Source organism: Drosophila arizonae, chromosome 3 (genome assembly GCF_054131065.1).
Source record: "Drosophila arizonae isolate 15081-1271.41 chromosome 3, UAZ_ARI_1.0, whole genome shotgun sequence".
NCBI classification, from domain to species: Eukaryota; Metazoa; Arthropoda; class Insecta; order Diptera; family Drosophilidae; genus Drosophila; species Drosophila arizonae.
The window spans coordinates 19,820,845-19,841,826 of record NC_142923.1 but is presented as its reverse complement, the minus strand read 5'-3'; the positions used below and the strand labels follow the sequence as shown (position 1 = coordinate 19,841,826).

At 36.3% G+C, this 20,982-nt stretch overlaps 1 protein-coding gene across 3 annotated transcripts in view; it reads left to right on the top strand.

Moving 5' to 3' along the window:
- LOC108611709 (wing blister) overlaps positions 1 to 20,982 on the top strand; it is a 102,144-nt gene that overhangs the window by 39,737 nt on the left and 41,425 nt on the right. For all 3 annotated transcript variants that reach the window (XR_016269505.1, XM_018004476.2, XM_089465853.1), the window contains exon 5: positions 630 to 1,417. Coding sequence is in view for 2 of the 3 variants with exons in the window: in XM_018004476.2 (XP_017859965.1) it covers positions 630 to 1,417 (788 nt within the window). In the remaining variant the exon portion in view is untranslated. The remainder of the gene's footprint in view (positions 1 to 629; positions 1,418 to 20,982) is intronic.

Sequence of the window (20,982 nt, the reverse complement as noted above, 5' to 3'; positions counted from 1 at the left end):
CAAACTCTTAACTTACTCATATCTAAATACAGTTCTATATACAGCTGTTTAAGAAGAGCGTTATTGAAAAAGAATAGCACTACACAGATCTTCTTCATACACACAAGTCAAATAGCATCCACAAAAGAGATCAGATCTAATCATACTACACAGCCTAGACACATACCACTGTCTGCAACGTGGTAGTAGAAAAAAATCAAGCGATGCTCTTAGAGCAGAACAGTCACATCATAAATAATAAATGGAATACATATAAGCAAATCAGAGTTGAGCAGAATCATTATACCTGTTTCATATTCAATACAATTTGACAAATACTTCTCCACAAAGAGAACAAATGCGTGTGTATTACCTTATAGTGCTCACATTACGAGCATTGACAATTTCATATGTATGCACGTCCTCTTAAAGAGAGCAAGTGCAATTGGATTGCATGGTGGTTATTATTATGTACACACACCAATTACCATTCCCACACCACACAGGACACCACATTCAATTTTAATCAATTCACTTACCATCCACACACAACTCTTCCCACCAGATTGGTTTGAGCTCGCACTCAGGCCAAATACAACTTAGTCAATACACACACCTCATGCTGCATTCTCACCTCCATCTCTTTGCAGCTGCGAGCGTTGCCAGCTTGGTTTCTACGGCAATCCACTGCAGGGCACGCCCCACGACTGCAAACGCTGCGCCTGCCCACTGCTTGAGGATTCGAACAACTTTTCGCCTAGCTGTCAGTTAAAGAGCTACAACTACATGGATCTAAATCCCCAATTCGAGCTAATTGAGCATGCGGAATATATATGCACCCAATGCCCCGAGGGCTACACGGGCGACCACTGTCAGGTGTGCGACGACGGCTACTATGGCAACCCTCTGGAGCTGGGCAACAGGTGTCGGCGCTGCGAGTGCGACGGCGGCCCGTGCAACGTCACAACCGGCGCCTGCATCACCTGCCACGGCAACACCGAGGGCTGGCACTGTGAGCGCTGCAAGCGAGGCTACTGGGGTGACCCGGCCGTCGGCTGCGAGCCCTGCCACTGCTACCCCGAGGGCTCCGAGAGCGGCCTCTGCGACAGCACCGATGGCCAGTGCCTGTGCCGCCCGCGCTTTGCCGGCCAGAAGTGCAACGAATGCGATGTGGGCTACGCCCATGTGGAGCGCCAGTGCGTGCCCTGCAATTGCGATGCATTGGGCGCCGCTGTTCTGGGCAACTGCAATGCCACAACTGGACAATGCATCTGCAAAGAGGGCGTCATGGGTGTCAAGTGCTCGGAGTGCTTAGATGGCTACTTTGGCATGAATGTCAATGCCGAGCAACTGGAGGATTTGGCTGCACTGCGTCTTGCCGAAAATGATGGCGATTGGGAGCTGGTCAACGAGAACGACGAGACTGTTGCCTGCGAGGGTGAGTACGAGCTTCATATAAAAGTATTCCTAGTTGATTTCGATAGAGCTCAAACTAGATTTAACCCAAGGTCCCTAAGAGAGTTTTCATATTAAAAATATTACAGTGAAATAAATTTCCCTTATATATATCGATTATCTCTCTTACAATATTTTGATATAAAAAATGATCAAAATATTTCAAGAACATTAAAATTGTTCTATTATTAGAAAATGTTAAATTTAGAAAAATCCATCATAATAACAATTTTAGGAAAAGTTATTTATAACGCACACACACAAACACACACACACACACCTTGGCATGCTACAAAGAAATTACGCTCAAGTGCGGTTAAGAACAAAGCTAAGAAATTCCAGAAACTATGCCCATGTATATATATATATGTGGTATATGCATGATATATGCCATATACGCACTCTGATCGATTGGTGTGTTCCAAAAAAACACAGATGTGCATTTAGGGCGCTAAGGTGGGCGTGGCGTTAGACGTGAGAGGAGCAGCGCATAATTGAATTTTTAGCTCTGCTTTGTAATACACTTGAGTCGAGAGCTGAAGTTTGTTGCCGAAGTTCTTCGGAAAATCAATTACACAGCTCCACCATAGCTTATTAGCTAATTAACTGACAGCTAAGAGAAGAAGAAGAGGAGAACGAAAAACGAGCTAGTAGCCAAGCAGCCATAAAATGCCAGAATTAACTACCTGAAACTAACAAGGGACAAACAGCCTTAAAAAAAATAAAAAAAAAAGAAGAAAAATACAAATATTTTACATAGCAAAATTTTAGTGAAAATTGAATAAATGTGACTCGCATTTTGAAAAGTGCGGAGAAGAAGCAAATAAAACTGAAAATATATATTTATACATATATTTGAAATATAATTTATGTTTTTGTAATGAATATACACATATGTATATATAAACATAAAAACTAGCTGACTCCTTAGACAGACTTGACAATAATTAATAAACCGACTTTTCACTTAAATTGTCTTTAATTATTGAATGTTATATAAAAACTAAATTCTGCGGAACAGAGCAACCAAAGTAAAGGTTCTGTTCAAAAAGTTAAATGAGACCATTTTTATAATTTATTTAATTATTATATATAAAAACAATAACTGAAAGACGATAATAATAATAATAATATTATAATAATTATAATAACAATAATAATAATAATAATAATAATTATCATATTATTAAAAAATCTTGTATATAAACCCAATTCCCAATTCCAGAATAACAAGAACTGAATCAAACTAGTTCCACCTTTCAGTCAGCAATTAAAATAATGAACTAAAATTCCTCTAAAATAACTTAAATATTCTAATTCAAATTCAAATTGTCTCATGCAATTCGAGTTCCTCTTCAAGTACAAAACCTCGCTCAAGCTGTTGTAAACGAAGAAATAGAAGAAGCAGCTGGAGAAGATGTGTGTAGAAAAGCGAAGAATAATATTGTAGTTGAAGAGCCCAGTCGAGTGGTTTCTTTTAACTGCACTTTGGGTTTGTTGTCCAGCCGCGTTACAAAACAATAAATTGTTATTTGAGTACAGCTTGTAATATAACAGCTTTTTTTCGCCTTTTGTCTGTCGGGTGTTAAAAATGATATAGAAAAAGAAAAAAACAAAGACTTGAACTTCAAGGCGAACTGCCTGCAGTCCATGAGGCATATCTGGTTACAATGGCAACAGATAATGAGCTCCAAGTGAGATGAATGGGCGGAGTGGGTGTGCATAGAACACAACATTAGACTTGAATATGATGATTAGAGTGATAATGATGTTATGATGATGAATATGTAAATAATATTTGATATTTATTTTATTTTTTTTTTTTTTTTTACATGTTTTTTAAAGATATTTCAATTATCAATTATTCAGTATTAAAATTCTGTTTGGTTACTTTAGGCACTGCTTCGGCATATATATATATAAGTATATGATATAGAAGTATGTGATAACTCTACTCTATAACTCATATTCAGATCACCTGAAACAAAGGCAGGGAAACTACAGCCCACATCTAGATCTCGTACTACCTTCATTTTCAGAGCACAGCCAAAGATATTTATGCTAAACAATTGCAGTCAACAGCTAAACTTTACAGTCGCCTGACAAGAAAACAAATGATTTATGACCTTACGTGGAATTTAAGTTATGACGGCATAAATGCTCAAAATTATTTAATGCCTAACAAAAACTTTGTTGGTGCGAAACTTGACTAAAAATGAGAAAATCTACAAATAATCACAAGTAAATAAATTAAAAAATAAAAATAAAATTAAAAATGAACAGACAACAACAAAGAAGCCATTAGGGTCAAGAGTCGCAAATGTAGCTTGATTGAAGAGGCTTGAGCTGCTTGCAACATGTTGCAAGGTATTTGTTGCAAGCTGTCGTTGTGCACTTTTGGGGTCAAAGCGACAAAAGCCGCTTAGTCAACAACAACAGCAACTGGCCATTATGCTTAATTAACGAATTGTTTGCTGTTAGTTGTGGTGTTAGTTTAATGCCACAGTTTGGCAGCCACTGAGCAGCAATGCCTAAGCTTTAGCACATTCTTTGACCATAAATTTGACACTTTAATCTGTCAACTTTTGACTTTTCTCTGAGTCTCTCTCTCTCTCTCTCTCTCTCTCTTTCTCTGCTTTTGCTGCTCTTATCGTTACATCTCACTATCTGCTGAAGCCAAATGACAATTGACTTTCATACCCAACAGTAGCTGCACAGTAGCTGCAGCCGCAACCTCACAAATGCAACCACTTTCATAGCCAACACCCACGCCGCCTCGCTGCAAGAAAAATTGTTGACCAGTCAGCGGCTCAAGATATTAGATTAGCTATGAAAAGTGTGATTAAGCGACTCGTTTGAAGTGCTCAAAGACTTTTATGGAGCTCTGTGAAAAGTTGGCGCTGAAAGCAGCTAAACTGCGAAAAAAAAAAAAAAATAATAAAATAAAATATTGTTAAGATGCAGCTTAAGAAAAAATATAGATACAAAATCTTTGACGTATGTGCCAAGTCAGTTTTAATAATAAAAATTGATTTAAAAATTTATTTCCTTAGTTGGCAATGCTCGACTAGCAGATATTATAAAACTGTTTTTTTTTTTTTTTTTTTTTTTTTTTTTTTTAAGTGCCTAACTGAAATAAGCCAGAATTCTTTCTTAAATTTTAAAGAAATCTATTTACATAACCACAAATAATTTACTTAAGAAGTTTGAAGAATTCTATTTATTTAAATACCAAATTTTTTTATTAAGACTCACTAAATGTACTTTAAAAAATATCAAAAAATTATAAAATTAAATTGTTGTCTTGTAATAATTTTTAACTAACCTAAATACTCATAGTTTTTGCTAGCTAAACAGCAATTTCTATAAACTAAGGGTTTTATTTCTTAAACGTCTTAAAAATTCAAAGTATTTTGTAACACATGGCAATTATTCATTTAATGAGCTTTCGCAGCTCATTAGCTACTATGTTTAGTATTTTTCCATCTCCATCTAACTCTATTATTTACTGTCTCTCCATTTCCATCCGAAATCGGTTAACCTAATCAAATTATTTGACTCACTGAAAGACTTTTTATATAAGGCGCCGCCAAAGCAGAAAATCATTTGCTTTTTTCCCCCAAATTGATATAACTTCATTGTGTGGTTGGCTTTGAGGCAGCCGCTCGATTGAGCTCAAGCAACTGCAATTAATTTCGAGGCATTTAACACAAATATTTCAAATTGTTGCACTAATCAGGCTTTTTGGGCGAAACGCAAAATTTAAAGTTGAGATGGAGCACAGTTAAATGGTGGGCAAGGCAATGACAATTTTCGCATTTCGATTTTCGATTTGATTTTGTTTTTATTGATTTTTGTTTTTGTTTTCGTTTTCGTTCTCTATTTTGGGGTCTGCCCAATCGCTGGGCATACCAATGTCCATAAAAATGTCAACCACAGCAACTGCAACAACAACAACAACAACAACAACAACAGCAGACTGCAGGAAAATATGTGCCGCTTGACTTGGATTGCCAAAGTGGTTTCGCGCGGTGCCTAAAAACTGGACACCATCGCCTCGTCGGCTCCATGCTGTCTGAGACATTGCTGTGGTTGCTCTTGTTGCTGTTGTGGTTGCAGTTGCTGTTGCTGCTGTGGTATGTCTTTCGGTGAGCGGCAAATGGAACTGATTACAAAATATGACCAGCGGCTAAATGTATGCGCCGTTTGCTGCTTAATTTCTTAGATAGGCAAAGACTTTGGTTTCGATTTTTATAGACGTCTAAATTTTTGTACGTTTTCTGCGTGGGTTATAAATTTGCGAGCCTAACGCACGTGCTACTGTTTGTTGCTGCTGTTGTTGCTATCGCTGTCGACGCTAATGACCAGGCCAACTGCCAAATTGTTAATGCAAATGAGCTCCTTAAGTGCCCCAGTTTCTGTCTCATTTTGTGAGAATGTCTTGAGCTGCACATGGGAAAATAATTGGGTATAGCTTGAAAATTAGCTATCTGGAAATCGTCTGGTGTAAAGAAAAATCAAATCTTAATGTACGACATGAATTATGATAGATCAATTTGTTGATATTTTACTCTCAAGTCTTACCTCACTTCATAACATGCATATAATGCTCTATAGTATATGCCATATAGATACAACCCAAGTATTCTACCTCATGAATCTATGAATCTATGCATCTATGTATCTATGTGTCTGGATGACTATCTATGTTTCTATGTATCTATGTATCTATGTATCTATGTATCTATGTATCTATGTATCTATGTATCTATGTATCTATGTATCTATGTATCTATGTATCTATGTATCTATGTATCTATGTATCTATGTATCTATGTATCTATGTATCTCTGTATCTATGTATCTATTTATCTATGTATCCATGCATCTATGTATCTATGTAGTTGTGTATCCATGTATCTATGTATCCATGCATCTATGTATCTATGTATCTATGTATCTATGTATCTATGTATCTATGTATCTATGTATCTATGTATCTATGTATCTATGTATCTATGTATCTATGTATCTATGTATCTATGTATCTATGTATCTATGTATCTATGTATCTATGTATCTATGTATCTATGTATCTATGTATCTATGTATCTATGTATCTATGTATCTATGTATCTATGTATCTATTTATCTATGTATCCATGCATCTATGTATCTATGTAGTTGTGTATCCATGTATCTATGTATCCATGCATCTATGTATCTATGTATCTATGTATCTATGTATCTATGTATCTATGTATCTATGTATCTATGTATCTATGTATCTATGTATCTATGTATCTATTTATCTATGTATCCATGCATCTATGTATCCATGCATCTATGTATCTATGTATCCATGCATCTATGTATCTATGTTTCTATGTATCTATGTATCTATGTATCTATGTATCTATGTTTCTATGTATCTATGTATCTATGTATCTATGTATCTATGTATCTATGTATCTATGTATCTATGTATCTATGTATCTATGTATCTATGTATCTATGTATGTATCTATGTATCTATGTATATGTGTATCTTCGCTCTTCATCTTATATCTCTTATATACCATCTTCCATCCATCATTTATACCATATACCATTTATATTAACATCCAAATCTAACTATATTTAACACGAACGGTTTGAGATGCTTCAGCTGTTAACTAGGCCAAAACAATTACAAAATATTATAGTAAACAGGTAAAAAAAAAAAAAAAACTGAATCGAAAACATTTTACTTTACAGCAAGTGTGTATGTGTGTGTGTATGTAGCTAGTATCTTTTTCACAATTGCCAAAGACAAGACAGAAAATTGCAAATACAAAAAGCAACTTTATACGCTTGGGGCGAGACTTGGGACCGAGACTCGAATGGCTGGCCGGTCGCAATGTCGCAGCAAGGTAATCAAGAAGCGTCTAAATGGACAAAATGGAGCAACAACAAAAACAACAACAACAGCAACTGCAACTGCTGTGACAAGTGGTTGTTGGCCTGTCAACGCATCTCGGCTCGAATGATGACTGGAAATGGAGCAAGAGAGCATCCTCGGCTTCACGTGGCAATAAATTTCAAATAATTCTCCAGCGACTTGTGACATAAAGCGTCTAACTGTAAATCGAATTGTCGCTCTGGCCAAAACAGTTAATAGAGTGAAATTGGCCAAAGCGAGAGGACGCATGCAAAGCATTTGACACTAATGAATGTCCTCACTAACAAGGAACAATTTGCTTACAATTTAGAGCCATCCATGCTGCACAAATTGTAGACAAGAGAGGGAATGAGAGAGAGGTAGAGTGAAAGAGAGAAGCATAACATAACATACATAATAAAACGCCTTTCTGATTTACTAATTTATGAGCTGCCTCGCTCGCTTTGTGAACTGCAGTTGCTTCTTGTACTCTGTATCTCTATCTTGGCCATGTTTGTGTTGCTCTATCGGAAAAGTGTCCAAAAACAAAAACAGAAAAGAAAAAGAAACAAAGCCAAAAAGATGGCCTTTAAGCACGTCTGCTGCAGACACGATCGGGCTGCAGTGTGATTTTAATTGCTGCCACACACAAATGTTCTTCGAGTGCGAATCGCTGTTGCCAGCGCTCGTTGCAATCGCTACAAAGGCACCGAGATTTATGGCCACATTCAGCCAAATTGGGCAAAGAACTTATGGAGTGGAATAATCGTGTCTGTTCATATAGATTTCTGTTTTTGTGTGGGATCAATAGAGTTCAGCTGATGAGGTCATCATAACATAGCCCAGCCAAATCAGATTTATTATCATGCTGACTAAATGTAATAAATACATTTGTATATTTATTCTATAAATACAAATATCTATACCATTGGAAAGTTTTTTTTTTTTTTTTTTTTTTTTTATTTTATTTTTTATTTTATTTTTTTTTTTTTTTTTTTGCAATTTTTTCAAAGAATACATTTTCTTTTATATACAATTTTTATGATTTCTGCATTTGTTTTCTATTTTCTCTTTCCTACATCAATTTCAGATACTTCAAAGGTTCTGTTTCTATTTCATATGTGATTTTATTTAATTTCATTTTTATTTCTCATCAATTTCTTCTCAATGAAATGAAATTTATTTTATTTTAAAGAGACGGAACCTATAAACCAAAATTACACAATGTACTTTGACTGAAACAAATTTTTCATTCACTATCTTCTTCCGATTATATATTTTTGAATGCAGTCAAATTTCATTTTCAATATTATTTATATATATGACTAAAGTTTGAGCTCAATTTAAGGGCAACTTTGTCACATCGCCGCATGCCTCATTTGCACTTTTATTGACACTTCATAAACATGCATGAATGAAACAGAGAATTGTAAATGAAATTTACAAATGAAAATCATATTTTTAATCAGCCAGCTTACAAAACATTCAGAGCCACATCAAATACAACAAAAAATTTAATCAAAATATATATACATATATACAATTTTAATCTTAGGCTCCCAAGAAAGAAACAATATAGAAAGCTTATCAGCAGCTTAAGTATTATATACTTTGTTTGAGGAAATCAAATTAATTAAAGAAAATATAAAAATGTAAAATATGTGTGGAAAGCTAGATTGACCAGACAGCTGATTAGAGAGTTACCCTGTAATATTGTAAAATATGTTTTATATATTTATATTTATAATATATATTTAAAGAATATATAAAGTTAAATAGAAATCTTGCTAATTTTTCTGGAAAAAAGATCTACCAAATGCTGTCTTCCATAATATAAGATGATCTTGAATTTAGTTGAGATAAATGAGGAATAAATTTAAAAACAATAATCAAATCAATCAATTGTTTACGTCAGTTTTATTTACGTTGATCTCAATCTACCACAATGCGAATCTCAATGCTATTCTTATTGTGAATTATGATACATGTTTATATTCTATTTACATTTTCGGTACATCAGAGGCACACCTAAACTCCAAAAGCCTTTTAAAGACGCGAAAAACATTTGCCAAAAATCATATTTAATTAAAACCAAAAGAAAATATTATCAATAGGTTTTTATTTCTGTTGAGAAATGCTCTGGTTTCCATAGACCCCACGATGATCTCACCTACATAGCGAAGCAAAGTCTGTAGCCTCGTTAAGCCATTTGCAATGAATTACGAGGTATGCAGCGCACACACATACACACAAAAATGCACTAAAAACAAAAAGGCACATAGTAATTAATAAATTATTTCCAGTCAATAAACTGTGTGTGTGTGTGCGTCTCTCTCTCTCTTTCTCAGTTGCAACATGAACCAAGTGCGCTAGGCGGTGGGCGCCCCGCGGATGCGCAAGCGCCGCACCGCGCCCACGTCGCACACGCTGCACACCCCCGCTGCCCGCTGGCAGCAACAGGCATGTCGCCGCGGCATGTCAGTTCATTAGGGTCAAATGGCTGACGGCAACTGTAACGTCTGTGGGCTGTGCGCGGAGCCGACGCTGAGAGCTCTGGGAGCTCTGTGATTTGGGTTTTCCACGTTGCCGCAGCGCTTTAGCGGTTCATAAAAATTAGCTAACCATAAAATTAGCCAAGTTTGAGAATCTCGTGAAGTAAACATAAATTCAATTGCATTTCATTCATAGGCTGCGGCCCAACCATCGATGCGTTCGTCCGTCCGTTCGTCCGCCCATATCCGATTTTCAATTTTCTTGGTTTTATAATTTATGTTATAGTTTCGTTTATTTGTGTTCGTTTGTCTTTTATGAATGAATATCAAACAACTTTATGGCTGGCAATTGTCTGCGCTTAGTTTTCATTGACTGCCAGGGAAAACTTTGTGTTTCTATGTGCGCCTCGATGAAAATAAATAGCTTTTCGGTCTTCGTTTTTTTATTCACTAGCGAACTGAATGCCAGGTGTGACTGCTGGCTAGATCCCCATAGTGTAAAAGATGAAAGCAAGAATAAAATTAGCTGAGCTTGTTCAAATTATTGCTGTAACTGTGATTTTTATCTGATCGTAAATTGGCTCCGTGAGAGATGAGAAACTGTGAGAATTGTTTTAAGCCAGCGATTTTTCGAATTCATTTTGTGAGAATAGAAGCTGAAAGAATGAAGAATATTAAAAGGATATATCTAAAATATGGTAGAAGAGTGACATGCAAATCTATACTGATTTTTACAAATTGGGCAAAGAAATTAACTAGGAACTAAGCATTCTATCTAAGTCTCTCTCTCTCAACTATTAATAAAAATAATAACTAATTTTCGATAAGGCTTTTATTCGATAATCAAATATCGGGAGTATTTATCGATTTTTTGATGCACACGGACCTAGGAAACAAATTTTAAGTCTCTAGCTCTTATATCTTCTAAGATCGACGCGTTCATACCTACGGACAGACGGACAGGGTTAAATCGACTCAGCTCGTCGACCTGATCAAGAATATATACCCTTTGAGGTCTGCCACGCCTCCTTCTGCCTGTTAGATACTTTTAACAAAACCATTATACCCTGAACCCATTTTCAATGGGAAATCACCCATTTTCAATGGGAAATCAGGGTATAAATAAGTTGCCTGATATTATTGAAGTTTATTCAACTAGCTTCTCATCCTATTTACTCCAATCATATATCTTTTAATATGACCTATTTATCTATCAATTATCTTATATTACACAGACATTTATATGATCTACATATTCTTAATTCATAGACAAAGCTCACCCGAACATATTTTTGAACTTCACTCAACTTCCTCTCCCATTTCTCTCTCTCTCTCCCTCCCACCCTATCTTTCCAGCAATCACATATGCTGTTTGTTCAAATGTCAACTCGTTAGGCTTTGGTTTAGCCTAAAAAAAAAACTGGCCAAAACAATTTTCACGTTGCTTATCCACCAGCAGCAGCAGCAGGAGCAGCGCATTGATTGATTACAAAACGTGCGCCAAACGTTTTCACGGCAGCAGCAACATGCAACAAGCGTAGCAAGCAACCAGCAACAACTGCAACCAGCAACAGGCAACAACTGCAGCAACTGCAACAAGCGAGGCAATTGTTTTTCGCGCATCAAGAGATTTTCCACAATGGCATTTTCTTCATTTGCGCCTAACAATGGCAGCACTTTGTCACGATTTCGCGCCGCCAACAACAACTGTTGCCGTTGCCAGCTCTAACAAGACACCGGCAACATGTTGCTGCTGCTGCTGCTGCTGCCGCCGCCGCTGCTGTTGTTGCTACCATTTAATGTTGCCGTGTTGAATTATCACCGCGCATGTGTGACTTACCTCCCGAGGCGGTGCACAACAAAAAGATAACCCAAACCGTTGGACGACACAACATGCTTTGCTTTTCGACTGTTGCTCCCTACCTCCGCCCCTCCCTTCGTTCACTTGCTGCGATGCTTTTCACCTCAAGCCTGCGCTTCACTCATAATTTTTACGGAAAAGAGAAGGAGACAGCTAGAATGAGATAGAGAGGGTAGAGAGAAGACGATTCCTGCCTTATTTATGACTGCAGTGGCTACTGTGTCTGCATTTGGGTTATGCTGGCAAATGCGGCACTTTAATGATCTTGTTACTCTCGGCAATCGCTCGCTCATCCGCTCATCCGCTCGTTCGCTCGGTCGCTCGGTCGAGCCCTTTTGCATGCCGGTCAAGAGCAACAAGAGCGACAGCAACATCAGCAACAACTGAGCAAATCATGTTATAAAGCTGAACTAACGAGCATTGCCCCTTATTCACGTTAATTCACACATCATTTCATTGTTGCGCTTTAGCTGCCAATGATGAATCACCCAAATCATTCATAACTAGAGAACAGCGTGAGTTGCACCAACTGAGAAACTTTAAAATACCCTAGCTGAGATTTCAATATATTTATATATATATTTTATAGCAAAATTGTTGAGGCATCATTAAGAAAGTTTCTCACACAGTTAAAGGAAATATGAAATTTCTAATGTAAGATAATATGTACAAGGATTTGAGTAGTTCAGTTTTAAAGTACTTAGATAAATAATAAAAAAATAAAATAGTATAGGTTGTAGAATTTAGAAAGTGAGCCGATATTTCATATATCTAACATTCTAAAAAGCCTTTTTTTTTTTTTTGTGGAGACATAATTTCTGTACCCTAACTGAGTTATTAGCTAAGCAAATTAGCTAATTGCAGCAACAACTAAATGAAGCCATTAGGATAATACGCTTCTATGATTATAATTTTCTGGCAACTCAAGAATAGCTCTTAAGCACCCACTTAAGCCATACTAAATGTTTAGCATTAAACTTGTAGCTGGTAACTCAACAAACATCCCAAATGATGCCCCAAGGCAACTAAATTATGACTTATTTATGCTTTCTATTCACCTTTTGTTCTCATATTTTCGCACTGCCCACTACATGCATATATTATTCATAATCTTTCATGTTTCCCAGAGTATATGATAATTTACGTAGCAACTAGTCAGGCGCATTGTGTGTGTGTGTGTGTTTTCTATTTGCCGCAATCACATTTCGTTATGCCTGGAACATTTGCATTCGCGCACCTCGCCGCCGGCCTCCTGGTGCGTTGCTTCATCATCATCTCGCATCTTCATCAGGCAAACGCCTTTTGGTCGTGTTTCGTGCTGTGCCCGATTAGCACTTCCCATGCACTGCTCGGAGAGCAACAGAAACAGCAGCAGTCGCAGTATATGAATGTGTTTAGACTGCTGCACTTCCGTTTCGTGGCTTGCGTTTTGCCAGCTGCTAAAGTCATCTGTCTTGGCTGTGGTCCATGCAACTGGGACCGGCGACAACGCCAACATCCTCCGGCCAACAGACACGTAACGTCATCAACTTGACATTTAAATTGTGCTCTTGATAAAGTTGCCAACATTTCTCATCTGTCGCTGCAGCTAAGAGAGGGGGAGAGGCAGGGGCGACGGCCGGCTGTTGGTCATATTGTTGCAACTTCAAAAAGAGACGCAGGCACCAACAAACTTACACATACATACATATACGTATATTCTCTATCTGCCGGCCAGCTGTCATATTCTCTAAGAGCTGTGTGGTCTCTGTGCATATAATTCATATGGAGCAATTTATGTCAACTGAGGTGACAGTGTTTCTGTATTTATTTTTGTTGCTTTCGCACGAACGCAAATCATGCATATGAAGCCCGACCCTAGCGTTGGTCTACTAGACCATAGAGCTTTCAAAAGCTCACCAATACTAATGCCTGGACGTGCAAAACTACGCTTACCGTTATAATTAGGCGTTTTATTCGAGTTGGGGCTCATAAAACATTTGACTCATCGTCTGCGACTGCGCCCCCAGCTCGCTCAGCCAGCCCAGTTCACAGCTTTTGGGAGACGGCGGCTCGACTGTTGCATTTTTTTACGGTTATGCAAAGCTTTCAGCATTAAAAAATCGTAAAAAATTCTTTAGTAACGAACATGAATGATAGTTCTAATACCCTGTAACTACGGCCGATGTGTGTTTTGCAGAGAAGATAGTTCGAAAATCATGGGAAATATTTAATTGCTAAGATTTTATCAAAACTATTAATTTTTTATAATTAAATCATTTTTATTATTATTATTTTTAAAATTTTTTTATTTAGTGATATACTTTAAAAAATAAGAAATATATAATATAATAATATAATATGAAATATATTATGTAATCCAATTATTTTTATAATAAATATAAAAATAGAAGATAATGGTTTATTGTTTACAGCTCATCGTCTAGTCAACATATGAATCCCATATTATTATAAAGAAAATATATATAATAACTAATTAATATTTATTTTTTTATTTAATAATTATATATTGAGGTAATAAAATAAATATAAAATATTATTGATATATATGTTTACAAGGCCTGCACTGGTACTTACAGGGCATCTGCCAGTCGAGCATACTCGCCAAAGCCCTCATACTTGTTTTCCAAAGTTAAATGTATGTAGTTTGCGGTACCATTAGTTTTATGCCTCAGAATGTGACCGCAAAAACATGTCAAATGCATTTAGATACCAGAACCCAGGTCCACAGACACACGCATACGCACACACACAGACACTATCTTGGTGGGCGTGAGCTGATGCACTTTCTAATGGTCCGTCAACGCCGCCTGCAACAACATCAATCTAAAACTCTTCTAAGCAGCCTCATCTTTCATCACGCAACCACAGGGAGAGAGAGAGAGAGAGAGAGAAGATGCATTTAATCAAAGTGTATTCGCTTTAAACTGAAAACCATGATCCAGCCCACGATCTGCGTTTGGGGATTGCGTGTATTGACACTCGACAACGTAAATCACAAGTGCAATTAACAACTCCTCCGACAACCGACAACCGAGGAGCGACGAGCGACCGAGCGACGTTGATCATCCTCGGCCATAGCGGAAATTGTTGTTGGCTCAATAAAAGTAAATTGCAATTAAACAAAATTGCTAATTTCAATTGATGACAGACGCCATAAATTTTGGTGGCTGCCAAAAGGCAGGAGTCCATTTCAAATGCAGCTCCTCCACACACACACACACACACACACTCATACGGTTTGCTTTTCTTAATGGAGTTGCCACTTGTTGCAGCTTGCATGTTGCAACTTCAAGACGTTTGCTTTTCTGTTTGTTTTGGCAGGTCAGCTGAATAATTGATTGGCTTAAATTAGAGAGCAAACTTTCTAGCATTTAGTATGATCAATGCCCAAGTGGAACTGGTTTCATTCATTAAGGGTAAATGCTGAACATGATATAGGCATACAAATATATATACATGTATCATATAAATACCATGAGCTTTAGCTCTACAGATCTAATCGAAGATTCATTATGTAAAGCTGATCATTATTTTATTATTAAATTTGAAAGTCCTATATGAATTGAGAATATATATTCACTAAGCTGTATGTTTGACTCTGTCACGTCTTTCGACCTTTGCTATTTCTTCCACTTTATTTACATTTTGAACAACAAATTTATATTTTAAACAAATTTTAATATTTGACAAATTTTTAAATAATTGAATTGAGTTAACCGAACCTATTGTTTTATAATTAGTTTTTTAAATTATTAGCAAAAAAATTCGACTAAGGTCCATTCTATTCTATTCTCCTTCTATTCTATTTTCCTTGTATATATTTTTTAAATAATAATAATAATTATAATTTCTATTTCATAATACTAGCTATTTCTAGTTTGATGGCCATTTAAATGTTTCAAAAATATTTTTTAATCGTTTGCATTTATAAACTGCTATAAGCTAATTTTCCTCTTTAACACAAATATCAATATGATTTTTTAATGGCTTAAGCTCCATTGGCTGGTAAGCATCTCGTATACTTAATATGGAGTTGATTTTATAGATTTTACTGTGGTACTATAAAAAATCTATACCTATACATAATACAATCGTAAAAACTTTTCTGAGTAGATACTCATAGTTATCTATCCAATCTAAGCCGATTATTTTTCGAAATATTTGATAAATGCCTAGTCGAACCCAAAAGCAATCTTAGCCAAAAGAAGAAAAGACTTTAGCCAGCACGTTTTGTTGTGGCTAGCCCCCTACCCCACAGCCATACAACCCCTTTCACTCTGCCCAACTGTTGGCTGACCAACTTTCGCCCATGGCAACAACAACATCAACAGCATCAACAGCAACAGCAGCATGTTCTCATATCAGACAACAACAAAAATCACAAAAGCTTTGCCGACGAGTGCAACAACAAGCCGAAAAATCAATTAAAATCAAGACGACAGCAACGTGTTGCGACTGGGGGCCAGCCAGGTGGAGATCTAGAGAGAGAGAGAGAGAGAGAGCGACAGAGGGGGGCCAGCAGCAACATTAAAGGTAACGTTAAAGTGTAATGCATTTGCACTTGGCACGCAAAGGAAGTTGCAACTGCCGCAGAAATAAAAAACAAAAAAAAAAAACAAAACAAAAATGTTGCCAACACTTTCAGTCGCTGTCGCTATCGCAGTCGACGTCTGCTGCGACTGCTGCTGCTGACTCTGCTGCCGCTGGCTTAGAAAACAGATCAAAAGGTCGAAGATTGCGCCAAGACGAGGACGCCCACTTTTTCGCACGCTTTTCTTGTAGCTTGCGCCGGATACGCGCATGCCTGTTCATACACACATAGATAAACGTAGTAAAAACAGAAGAGGGCACAAAATCAGCTCCACGAGTTTAATCTATAATAAAGCCCGTGGAGCTGTAGCCGAACAGCTACCCGGGCAGCGCTAGAAATTGAAAAAAGTGGCAACGACAGCCGCTGGTGAAATTCTTTCATCAATTGACGCTTAGATACTGAATGGGGCGATTAGTATAAGAAAGGGTAAGCCAAGGTAAAATGGGGCTCTAGAGGGGGACTTCAGTGCGATTTGAGGGTTGCAGCACTTAGCGATGTACTTAGAAAATTAGTTTTTAAAGTGGGAAACTAAAGATATCAATTTTAGTATAGATTGTAATAAAATAGTAATGAAAATATCGTAGTTGAAGCTTGAGAGAATATAAAATAAAAAAATTTACTTTTCAATATTAAAAATTTCAAAAAGAAAAAATTATAAGCAAATATAATTTTGAAAAATAAAATCAAATAAATTTCAATTTAAAATTAAATTTAGTAATCAATTTGTATAAATTATATTTCATAAGAGAAACTGCTAAACGATGTTCTATTATGACTAAATCATTTTGGGTTCAGTAAAAAAAAAATCGGAATCTTTCGAAGCCACACCATTTCAAGCTTTCATAACTTTTTATGAATTCACATACACTTTTAGAAACTTGTTAGCAACTTTAATTTTTTTTTCTTGATTTCCTGAATAAACTTTAAGTTAGGAATATATATTATAAATTTGGAATATTGTCATTTACTTCACATCATCTACTTCCACAGTCAACTCGACAACTCTACGACACATGCGTAAAACGTTAAAAGGCCCTCTCTGTCTTCCTCTCTCTCTCTCTCTCTCTCTCTCTCTCTCTCGCTGTCTCTGTCTTCTTCTCAGGCCCGGCTAAGATCCAAACAACCAATAAATAGTATTAATCACAAATGATCGCAAACGAGACAGAGGCGACTGCGCCCAAAGCGTAACCAACTGGCCAAACTTGCAGCTGTCCCAAAGAGTCCTACACGAGAATACCTGCGCACTCCTGCTCCGCCTCCTGCTCGTCCTTCTCCTCCTCCTCCTCCTGCCTTTAAGCTTTCGGCATAACAAATAATGATTCATGCGAGAAAAGTAGCCACAAGAACAGGTTCGAAGTGACCAGAACGTGACTTGGGTAGAGTTTTCTTTCTTTCTTTCTTTTTGTATTTTTGTATTTTGGTAGTAGAGCCAAAACGCTGTCTCTTTTTGGTCCTTTCGGCACATGTGCAACAAGACGGCATTTATTATGGTTCAATAGGTCAACGATGCGTTGAGTGGGGAGGTAAGAGTCGAGAGTCGGATGGAGAGATACCAGAGGCGAGAGGCGATGCGGATGCCATAAGTTAAGATCATTGCATGAAAAATTACAGTAAGACACGTCAATCGTCGCAGCGCATCTCACACAACGAGCCGTGTAATGGACGTTGCTCCGTAAATAATGCACAGAACACAACAAAAAAAAAAACACAACCCGAAACATTCTCTCTTCCACATATATGAAGGCAGCGCCCGATTGCGATCGCAGCAAATCAGAAAAATATACGAAGAAAAAGTACTTTTTAGAGAAGTTGTGCAGAAAGTGATTGCTAGACTAGATACCCTGTAGGGAATTTAAAGAAACTAAATGACGAATATACATATATTATATGTATATTACACGAACATCCTTAAAATACTGTGGAGCCTCAATATCTTGCATTTATATATATTTATTTTCTTTATTTAATTTATGTATAATATATTCCATTTGGTTATAAATCATATCACTGGTCAGTGATCATATTGAATGAACCATTTGCACTTGATAAAAAAAAAATGTAAAAGATTCAAAATAATCGAGAATACTTTTTCAAATGCTTTGAACTCAAAATAGATAACAAAAATATAATATTTTTCAGTTCTATAGCACAGACAACTATCGAAAAATCATATACATTTATTTACATTTTTCTGTGCCAAACTTTATCACTAACTAATCATACCCCATTCACCCCACCTGACTATAGGGTATCAAATGGCAACTCGTGCGCTCTTCAGTGAGAAATGTGCGGACCACCAGAGACAGCTGCGACTTGTTCGCTGCACTTGATTCTATAGACCAGAGCGGGGAGCATTGGCTAGAAGGGGTTTCTCTCTCTCTCTCTCTGTCTCTCGCTGGCTGTTTGCAGTTTGTCAAAAAGATGTTGGCGTTTTGATAATTTGCTGCACAGCAATGAAAATTTCTGTCTGTGTGTGTGTGTGTAGGATTTCCTGTTTGTGGCCAAAGTTTTTCCTAAGCTTTACACTCTGCGTACTCCACATGTCTCTCCTGCTGCAACGTATTTTTTTTTTTATTTTCTTCTTCGTTTTGTGGCCGCAACAAATCTGAAGCTGATTTAAATCTTTGCATTTACTTATTGTTAGTTTCCAGTTAGAGGTTTAAGAGATTTCGGTTGCTCAGTGTGTAAGTGATTGTGATTGTGTGTGTGAGTATTTCGTGGGCTTGACTTTGACAGCGAACGTTGCAGTTAGCGGCAGGTGAGGTTACTATTATATATTTCTTTTTGGCATGATAGACAAATATAGAAGAAGATAGAGATGGAGAGAGAAAGGGAAAGAGACAGATAAAGATAAGGAGGTAGCAAGATGGAAAATGAAAAACTGTCATAAATTGAAAAGGATTTTTAGTTTTAATATAAAAGGATTAATGTAATTTCTGAAATATGTAATCCTCAGGTATAATAGGCTCTTAAAAACTCGATAGTTTCTACAGCTTAGAGAATCCAATGACGCTTGCGATATATAACTAAAAAATGTCTCCAACTTACAATCAGAACAGGCAGACTAACAAGTCTTTCTATTTTATGTAAGACAATATGGAGATTCTTAGATATATTCCAATATATATGAACATATTGTATGGAAATGATAAGTTCATGCCATTGTTTATATCATTATTTCAAAATTATTTAGCAAAAAATAAAATCAAATTTCTCAAATTATTTCAGAAATAAATAAAATTGCTCTAATCATTATAAAAATCTATGTACAAATTATTATTATTTCATAATAAAATTCAAATTATTTCAGAAATAAATAAAATTGCTCTAATCATTATAAAAATCTATGTAAAATGTTACTTTTTGATAGTTGAATACATTTATTCAAATGACGTCTCTCCCAAAGACCCTATTCAAAAACCCCTTTATGCATTATTCTATATAATTCTATATTATATTACAATTTTCTGTGTAATTCAAGGTGTTTGCCTTTTTGTTTATACATTTAACGCTCCATCATGCCTGATTAATCAACTCTTGACCTTATTTTGCCTAAGAATGTGACTGCATAATGCTCTTAGCCAGGCCTCTATTATGCAGCCCTCTCGTCTCTCATATTTATAGACTTTGCACGTGTTTTTAATTGGTTTAAATTGAATCAAAAGTTGCTCGTTGTGTTGGGACTGCGCAGCAGACCCAGACCCAGATCTCAATTCAGTTTCTTAGATCTTGATTGAGTCCGCGACGCAGCCTGAGCAAATGCAGTTACGTTGGTGCGTGGTGCGTGGGGTCTGATCTACAGACAGCTCCCCTCCACGCCTGCGTCTCATTTTGCATACGTAATTTTTATTGGTGGCCCCCATTCCCCCTCCCTAATTAAGTTTTCTGTTGTCTCGACGCAATTTCAATGGAATTAGAAAACTTTGCTGCCCGATTATTGTTATGCGTGGCCCGTCGATTATGGCCCATAATTTCGAGAGCATTTTGTTGTTTTTGACGTTTTTATCGTTCACTTAGTTGCTGCCGAAAAAAAAAAAGAAAAAACAGCAACAACAACAAAATCAATAAGAAAATGTAAAGCTGACAAAAAAAAAAAAAAAAAAACTAGTTGAGGCCAACGAAAAACCAATCGAAACACTTGCATCAAAATGCGACACACGCATCGTGCAGCATTTACTTTATTGGAAAAAGTCGCAGAAAATAAGAAGAAACATGTGCATTCTGGGTGTGAATGCTTAGCATAGCAGATACCCTAGAAAGAGTGAGTGAAGGATTTTCTACAAGACTTACATAAGCAAATTACTTACAATAAATAAATAATTTGAACTATTTTAACATTTATTCTGAATTTAGGGCAGAGGTTGAAAAATATTTCATCGGTATATAAAAATATAGAAAATAAAATAGTTCTATCGATAAATATCGAACTGTAGATTATATATAAAGTAATTATAAATCTTGGCATAATAATATAAAATATAATAATATTCAATTTAATAATATAAAAATTTTGTATTAATTTGAGAATATCAATTTGGCGATAAATATCGATTCATAGGAAAGTATATACCTCCAATTATGTATCTTATAGATCTTTATATGTGTGAAGCACGTTGTTCACATTTCTATTTTCGTTTGTATAGTAATGATATTCCTTTGTCGATATGGATGCATGGATAAG